The sequence below is a fragment of the Gymnoscopelus microlampas genome, assembly GCF_963454915.1.
Source record: "Gymnoscopelus microlampas genome assembly, chromosome: 6".
NCBI lineage: Eukaryota > Metazoa > Chordata > Actinopteri > Myctophiformes > Myctophidae > Gymnoscopelus > Gymnoscopelus microlampas.
Genome location: NC_139943.1, coordinates 57,585,289 through 57,594,421, shown reverse-complemented (window position 1 = coordinate 57,594,421; position 9,133 = coordinate 57,585,289). Strand labels below are relative to the sequence as shown.

At 41.5% G+C, this 9,133-nt stretch overlaps 1 protein-coding gene across 1 annotated transcript in view; it reads left to right on the top strand.

The window, feature by feature from the left end:
• Window positions 1-4,070: 4,070 nt before the first annotated feature.
• Window positions 4,071-9,133, top strand: part of LOC311047075 (extracellular calcium-sensing receptor-like) — a gene marked incomplete at both ends in the record, with an annotated part of 68,431 nt that continues 63,368 nt past the window's right edge. The window contains 6 exons of the mRNA XM_084059660.1: window positions 4,071-4,109; window positions 4,450-4,524; window positions 5,667-5,741; window positions 5,875-5,946; window positions 6,186-6,260; window positions 6,393-6,473. Of these exons, the coding sequence (XP_083915786.1) occupies window positions 4,071-4,109; window positions 4,450-4,524; window positions 5,667-5,741; window positions 5,875-5,946; window positions 6,186-6,260; window positions 6,393-6,473 (417 nt within the window). The remainder of the gene's footprint in view (window positions 4,110-4,449; window positions 4,525-5,666; window positions 5,742-5,874; window positions 5,947-6,185; window positions 6,261-6,392; window positions 6,474-9,133) is intronic.

Here is a 9,133-nt window from a genome sequence, read left to right as displayed (position 1 = left end):
TCTCCGGTGGCGGCGGTGGGTCAGGCTACTGTCTGTTTGTTTTCCTACCGTGGGACAGAGTGACTTCACAGCACAGCTGTGCCATATAATGGTCTAATCAGGTGCGGACTGGACTGCACTGCGGAGTGATTTATTAATGTGATTAGGCCCGTGCTATGATGCTGGTTTGAAGCACGGCTAGAAAGCTATTTCAACCAATCAGATTGCTTGGTCGGAACTACCTGTTGTATAATTGCCTTTAACTACCATGTTCCTCAGTTTTGCGTTTTCCTTCTGTAAGCCCTTTATCTGGTTCTTCAGGTCGCTGTTTGATGATTCTGCTGGACGGTCTGGACTGGGGCTGAACTGACTGTAGTCCTCAGTGCTGTCTGACACTAGTTCCTCCTCCGCCAGTCTCTGGGCAGCAACTTTGGCCTTTTTCTATAGGGCAAAGATGTTCATTTGTATAATTTAATCATAGATAATCTAATACACAAATGATGCCTAATGTGACATCAATCTCTGCTGTTTAATTAGCGGTTTTGGATTTCCAGAGCCAGAGGGTTTTTCGCCACTGGCATCTTCATTATCACCGAAGTTCAGGCTTCTTCCTTTCCTCGCCCTCTTGCCCGCCGGCAGTGTCTCTGGATGCAGTTTCTTCTCAGCAGCTCTGAGCGTAGCCTCTTTTTCTACATTCATATAGAGGGATAGATTTTCTTAATGCCAAAAATCAACACCAGTACAATGAATAAATACTACATAATAAAAAATAAAAATAATTAGCTGTCACATTTTTAGACTTCTTTGTCTATGGAATTGATTTTAGTCCTGTAAACCTGTTATACTGGGGAAAGAGGTCTTCCCTGAGTATTTGTTTTCTTTCTGTAAGCTTAAATCTTGTATGTAAAAAAGGCCAATGGAAAAAGACCTTGTAGTGATACTCATCAACAAACTTAACACTTCCTGTACATTTTAAACAAAATAATCCTTTGTACCCAAAGATCATGTTATAGGGCAGTGGTTGTCAACCGGTGGTCCGGGGACCACCAGCGGTCCATGGGGGTGTTTTAGGTGGTCCCCAGCTAAAGGTGGATAGTTAGGGAACCAAATGGACCCATATAGATCTGTAACTGATGAGATTGTGACCTTACGGGTCCATTTGGTTTCATTTTACACTCTCAATAGTTAATTATTGTTAAACATCTGCGTTACTTAATTAAGTAATGCATCAAATGGTGGCTCCATGGCTATAATGCCAACTAAATAATGGTCCTTGTTATGAAAGAGGTTGAAAACTACTGCTATAGGGGGAAATAAAATCATGGCACTGCCTCTTTAAAAAACTATCCATGCAAATATGGGTAATGTAGAGCAGTGGTTCTCAAACTTTTTCATGTCAAGGACCCCCAAATTGACACTTATTAGCCCACGTACCCCCATTTCAAAAGATATGCCAGGGACCCCCATAAGAGAAGATTTTTTACAGCTCTAGCAGTGATTCTCAACCATTTTAATTTCAAGGACCCCCAGTTTGACATGCATTAGGGCTACAGACCCCCATTTAATGGCATTTCTATCACTTGGACCGCAATTTGTGTTGTAAAATCTATGTCAATTTAACTCTGAGGAACCATATGGACCCTAACGGGTCAATTTGGTTCCATTTGTACACTCTCAGAGTTACAGACCCATAAGGGTCCATTTGGTGCCTAATCTATCATTTAGCTGGGGACCCCCTGGAACTCCCTCAAGGACCCCTGGGGGTCCCCGGACCCCACTTTGAGAACCAATGATGTAGAGCTAGTTGGCCATTGTAAAACAGTCAAATATGGGATACACATTTTGGTAGATAAACAGAACCAACATTCTGTTGTTTTATTCTAATACAATAACTGGTAGGAAATAAGTAAAATAAGTGTGAGTGTGTGTAAAGACTTGCCTGCTAACTGAAGAACAACAGCATCTTCGACAGGCCATCCATTAGTCGGCTTCTTGCTGTTAGTTGTGGGTGCATTTCTCCTTTCCGACATGTCGCCTTTCCGACGCTGACTAACCCTATACCTAACCCTAACCCTAACCGCACGCGGAAGCCACTAGTCGGAGTGGTGAGATGTCGGAATGGAAGGAGCACCCCGTTAGTTGTACGACACTCGACAAGAAATGTTTGGTCGGTATCTACTGCCACTGGGTCAAAATCAATTATCCAGCTGGTGGGAATGATGCTGGTTTTATCTTTGTCAGGTCCCTTCGCCCAACTGACAAGGGTAAACCTATATTTTGACATTTTTGCGAAAGAAAATGACTTGTTCGGTTCTTGTTATTAGTCCTGCTTCCCAACTTCCCGTTCCCAGCTGCAGCTGTTGTGTTAGATTAACGTCTCGCCCGCTTGAAACGCTCTCCCGCTTAAGTATTGCGGATGCGCGACCGCCGTCCTTTGCGCGACCGCCGTCTTTTATGATTGGCTGGCTCGGAGGGGCGATGGTTCTGCGCATGCGCCAGTCGCGCTAAGCACTCTGGTCGAAGTAGTCCTACTATTGTTGTAGCTACTTGCTAATAGCTAGCAGTTTCATCCGTCGACGCCAAACAACAAAGTAAACTATAACATACAGAGTAGAGTACAGAAAAACGTAGAAAATGGACCGACTCCGATTGAAAAGGAAATATATTCTCCCGGGTTCTGATCAAACGAATATTCCAAGAAGAACAAGACGATTATGGAAAAAAAGGTTAGTATTTTGTTCTGATTTATATAGAACATGATAATGCTAGCACTGAAACATTACTGTCGTGGATTAACTTCTACCTGGTGTTTGCACGTTTTGCCTTTTTGGTCCGTACATCTACATAAACGTTCAGATTTCAAATAAAAAGTGTTAACCTGTTGTTATTCTACTCGGGCCCGCGTAAGTACCTGTATCTTCCATATTGTTCAATAAAAAACATTTTAATCCGATCGGTGGCCATTTTCTTCATATGCTTTCAACTACGCGACCCTATCGGTTGAGAGGTGTTTTGCACTCTGATACATCTTAACTGTATGAGAAAATGGCCACCGATCGGATTATTATTATTTGTATTGAACAATACGTAATATACGGGTATGTCTGAGGGCCCGAACATAATTATAACACCCGTTGCCATGAAGTCAGCACTTTATAGTTGAAATATGAACATTTATTTAGATGTACGGGCTGTAAATGGAGAAAGTGCAAACACCAGGTTGAAGTTCATCCATGACGGACGAGCGTCGTGTGATCCATGGCTAATGTTAACGCTAACTATCTGTTGCATTGCAAACTGATTTTGAGGCAGGGATGATAGGGGATAGTTATTTATTTTTAACTTAAATGCTTTGAAAGTGACCCTAGCCATGATGTTGCCTAGCCAAAGAAAGGCAACTTGGGATGACATAACATTATTTGCAGCTACTATCTTCTACTAGCACTTAGCATTTACACCAGGGGTCTTCAACAATGGGTCCGGGACCCTTAGGCGGTCGCCAGAGTTACTACAGGGGGCCGCCAAATCTTTGTGTGATTATAGGATCATGTTTTTTTTACATGAACCACTTGAACCCCAGCATCCCTATTCTGAGTGGAACATTAGCCAAAAATAGCAGATCTACAAGCTCACTTGTGAGCTTGTAGATCTGCTATTTTTGGCAAAGATGTTTGGTGTAGAGGGGGAAAAAAGACTAAATATTGACGGTTCAAGTGGTTAAATGTCTGAAAACACACATTAATCGAACATACAATGATGATAATGCTGTCAAAGTCTATGAAGCTGTCTAAGAAATCTATGAAAATGTTTAATTTACAACAACATTTTATACAATATGTAGTGGGGGTCCCTGCTTTTCTCTCTCCCAGCCAAGGGGTCATTGGTCTGAAAACGTTGAAGACCCTGATTTACACCATTTATCATTTTGCATCTATTGATATGATCAGGTCACAGTAGCATTTTTATTTCATAGATGCATGCATTTCATCAGAGGGGCACCCACAAGCTCTTGAGGGAAACATTTAAATCCTTTGGTGTTTCCAAAGATAAATATGAATCAGTGTGTTCTATCACTTGCACCTAGGAAAGCAATGAGAGAGACCAAGATTGATCAGACAAACCAGGATCTGGTAAGTCATGAACTTTAAACATGTAAATGTAAAACTAAACCTTACTTGTGCTGTGCTGTATGTAGCCAGAACATCATACTTGTATCAAAATAAAACCACTTCTGTTGTTCTTTATTATAAATACTATTGTATTGCCAGATGCATCTCCAGAAACCGAGGTCTTCATCAATATCTTCAAATATGTGTAGCCTAAGAGTACATTTTGGCAATGACAATATTGTGAGTGATCTTGCAATATGCTTTTTTAGACTGTCGTCGAGATGCAGACTGTCGTCGAGATACAGATTTTGGTCATTCTTTTTGCAGTCATTACGTTGAAACCGCCCTCTCTTTTGTTTAGCCAAGAGCCCATGCCAGTTCTGATGCCTGGATCCCCCTAAGTGAGCCATCATCAGGAACTACAGAAGAGGTCAATGTAAGTTTCAGCTGCTGGAAAACTTTAAATAGCAGATCAACAAGCTCCCAAATGTGAGCTTGTCGATTTAATGTAGAGCGGATACAGAAAAGTCACCATTATGGAGCACTGAGGCACTCCACTCAACAATGAATGTGGTTAAGTGGTAGTTAGCAAGATAGTTGTGATACATAATGTAACTCAGACAATGATTCTGGAGATGCTGTCCTTCACGTTACCGCAAGTATAGTGTACAAAAGGCCTGCACAATGTGCGTGAATTCTGCGATGTGTGATAATGGTGTTTAATATTGCAATGTCAATATTACTTTTTATAAATGAAGAAGTAATGTCTAGCTATACATCTGGTTACTGTCTTTTTTAACAATGCTAACATAGGCCCCAAGTTTTAATGGCCACAAAAAAAAAGCACAATGTGTTTGTGCTTTGGCAGAGGGGTGGACTGCACCACTGCCAGAGAAAGGTGTGCGCTGGATTTACAACACAAGACAAAACCATCTCATGCTCTGTGTGCATGGTCCATGTTATAATACACTTACAGTATCTACAGTACAGGCATTAATTGTGCAGATTTAGTGTTCAGTATAGTTTAGGTTTTGTCTTCAAAAATATATTGTGGAATTGGCGTGTTACATCTTGGTAACGTGAAGATTGGTTTGTAGACTGTATGGGTATTCATTTTTGTTTATTTTGTTCAGTTCTTTCTTTTTTCTTTTTTTCTAGGTAACTGATGATGATTCTCAACCTTGGGTTCCTCTCAGTGGACAAAGTTTATCAAGAGCAGAAGACTCTGTAAGTTTCAACTGTGAGATGTTTAGTTGAATAATGTATTCTTTAGCAATGCTTTCAACTTTTGCAAGAATCTGGCCTGTACCACTAACATTAAAGAGCAATATTAACATATTTGATTTATGCTGGTATCGACCCAGCCAGCTCAAGTTTTGTTGAGCATTTCTGTTTGAGCACATAGTGTAAATTGTAAATTTAGTTGTAGAGTACATCAGATAACCTAGGTTGTGTGTGTGTGTGGGGGGGGGGGGGGGGAGTGCTATATGCTACATCCTATTGATGGCGACTGTTGGTGGCTGGCGACTGCATGTAACAAAGGTAAATCAATACTTTGTATTCTTTTCTTAAACACAGAACCTGAATGAAAATTCCTCACACTACGACTCTGACTACGGCTCTGAAGATGCACATGATGCCAGCCACATTATGGTGAGTGTAGTGTACAGTACATTTTAGTTTTTTTCTTAGACATATCTTAAGAACTGGACATGTTACATTTTTGTATAATGCAGGTTGCTTGTAAACTATCTATGGATTTTTATTGTGTAATCTGTTTCTTTAGGTAACTGATGATTCTGAACCATGGAATCCTCTTAGTGGACAGGAAAGTGTATCAGGAGGAGCCGAAGTCTGTGTAAGTTTCAACTGACTTCAGCAAGAATCCGACCTATAGCCTCTTAAACAGACACTTGTCTCTCACAATTTTCAAACGCTTCAGCCTAAAGTCTGTATTTAACGATTGGAAAACCTGGTCAAAACGGAAAGGGGAACTCTAAAGCCAGGTGATTGGCTACATATGGTAAAATATGTGTGTGAGGGGATAATAATTAGAATTATTGTAAGTTAATCAAGACCTTGTATTCTTATTTACAGAACCTAAATGAGAATTCCTCTCACTACGACTCTGACAGTGGCCCTGAAGATGCACATGATGTCACTCCCGTTGTCGTAAGTAGTGTACAGTACATTTCATGTTGTATTTTAAAAACATCTTAAGAACTAGCCATGTTACATCTTGGTAACATGCAGGTTGGCTTGTAAACTATCTATGGGTTTTTATTTTATAATTTGTTTCTTTAGGTAACTGATGAGTCCGAACCATGGACTCCTCTCAGTGGACAACAAAGTGAATCGGGAGGAGCCGGAGGAGCCGAAGTATGTGTAAGTTTCAACTGTGTGGTGTTTACTTGAACATATGGCTGTCTGTGGGTGGGAAGCTAGAATGAATGCTTGTGTCCTGACTCCTGGTCGCTGCACCGCTAGTCAGGGCGGTGCGTGCTGGTGAAGCTACCTGATGTCAGTTGAAAAGAAGTGGTTGGCAAGTGTCGGAGGAAGCATTAGCATGGTGTCTGTTTACTGCTCACTGATAAAAAAAAATGGTTCACCTGTTTGCTCCCTCACTGATTGTCCTCATAGACATAAAAAAAAGACTAGACATCACATTGACCATGCACTGGGGCTGTATCTCAATGTTGCCGCCATAGAGGCCCAAACCTATAAAGTCCATGGGTTGGCTTTGATTACCGCCTTCTACCGCTCGTGCATACATGGCACGGCATACATCGTGCTATACATATGTATGCATTCAGAGGCATGGCAGGCCTTGATATGGCGGTGACATTGAGGTATCGCTCCAATGGAAAGCAACGCCAACACGGCATCTTTTCTGTTTATGTCTATGATTGTAATGTTCCCATTACATAGACCTGGGTTCCCCTGTTTACACCTTGAAGTCTGCACTCCCTGTCACATTCACCATCGCATGGGGCTAGGAGCACTGACTTAATGTGTGTGAGTGTGAGTGTGTGAGTCAAATAACAAAGTCAAAATATAGCTGCAAGCAGCGATAATACGGGGCCAGTGAATAGAGAGAGAGAGAGACATGGAAACGGAATAGATTGAAGAGAGAGAGAGTGACATGGAAACAATAGATTGATGAGAGAGAGAGATGGAAACATAATGGTTTGATTGGACATCTCAACCTACTGCCATTAACAGGATTCAAACTCTCAACCTTCAGACTAATAGGCTGCAACACTACCTATAGTGCTATAGCTTTGTCCAGAGGCCTGTTCCTCAAAAGAGAATTAAAGCTTAAGCCTGGCTTTAACACCTATCCTGGCTTAATTTAGCCAGGATTAGGGCTGAATCGGTTCCTCAAAAGCTGAATTAGCTTGAAGATTAGTTTAGCCAGTTCACCCGGGCTAAGTTTAGCCATGAGCCGATTCCTCAAAAGAGAATTGAAGCAATCCTACCTTAGTTACCATGGCAATTTAGCTGTGAAGTTAGCCTGGTCAGGAGCAGGCTAACAGCCAAGCTTACTTAATCCAGTGCCTTGTTCTTCAAGTTTTTCCACAGTTAATTCAACACATGTGTTTGAATATGGACTCATTTTAATGACCTTGCATTCAAATAAAATGAAATAAATACAATCAGATATAATCAAATTAATTATATTACTGAAATAGTGTGTGACCATGAATCATAATTGTTTCACAATGACTCGTGGGATGTCATATTGTCACTCTGTTAACACTAGTTCATATTGTTGTTAGATGTTTGATAATATATAACAGATTTTTTTTTCACTGAATGTAAGTCAATGAGGAGCATATTTTAAATTATCAATTTCTAGTCAATGGAGAAATTATTTTTTATTTCTTGTCCACCTTTGGAGTTACATCATGATGGCAAGGTAACTACACAACCCAAACCTCTACCAAAGTGGTCTTGCAAATGTGGGGTTATTGCGTGTGTCCCCCCCCCCCCCCCCCGTCCCCCTGTCCCCCGCTCATCCCGTCGCGGCACCCAGTCGCGGTCAACCCCCCCGGCGTCCCGTCCCGTTGCCGTCCCGTCCCGTCGCGCGCGCACACACACACACACACACACACACACACACACACACACACACACACACACACACTCTGTGTGTGCTTGCAATACTTTGCCACGCTTTCTCCCTGGATCTATTTATTGCGGTCGCGTTTCTCGCTTATAATACATTTTAGATTTTACTTCCTTGTATGATTTCATGAGCTGCTGCAATGCTGCTGTTCAGCCACAGAGAGGAACGCCGCTCTGGTTTTGGACTCCATGATTGGTCAAGTTCAAGGATTCTGCTATCGACTTTCATGGTCTTTTATAGAAATACGTGAAGCTTGGCTTCATTATCCTGGCTCGACACAGCCTGGCTTGACAAGGCCTAGCTCGACAAAGTCGCTCCTTTTCAGCCTGGCTTTGCTTTGAGGAACGGAATAAACGAGGCTTATATGGACCCGACTTTGTCAAGTCTGGATTTGGCTTAAGTCCAGGCTTAGTTTATTCACCTTTTGAGGAACAGGCCCCAGGCTGATATTGTCTGTTGAAGATCATAAACTCTTGCCTTCTTTCATGAACCAAGCCCCTATTTCACTAACACTAAGATCACTCGTTCACAAGCCATTTACCAATGAAGAAATTGTACATCTCCTCAGAACCAAAACTAGTGAAAGTAGCCGATCTACAAGCTCACAAACCATGAAAAGTTGTGAGATTGTAGATCAGCTATTTTCAGAATGAAGTATGTCATACGTAAAAAACGTACTCTCAAATAAGCATTTCAGGTTATCTTTACCATTTGCACATGTATTCATTGATACAGTCATGTTGTTTGCAATTCAACTTAAATTAAGTCTACATCAAGTGAGGCTTGAACTGGCGACCTTGAGATTGTGAGGCATTCATTTAAGGGAGACGCCATTGGCCCAACAGACAAGTAACTGTGAAAAAGGAGGTCACACAGATGATACAGTTTCACGCAAATAGCTGAAAAATCCTGGGTT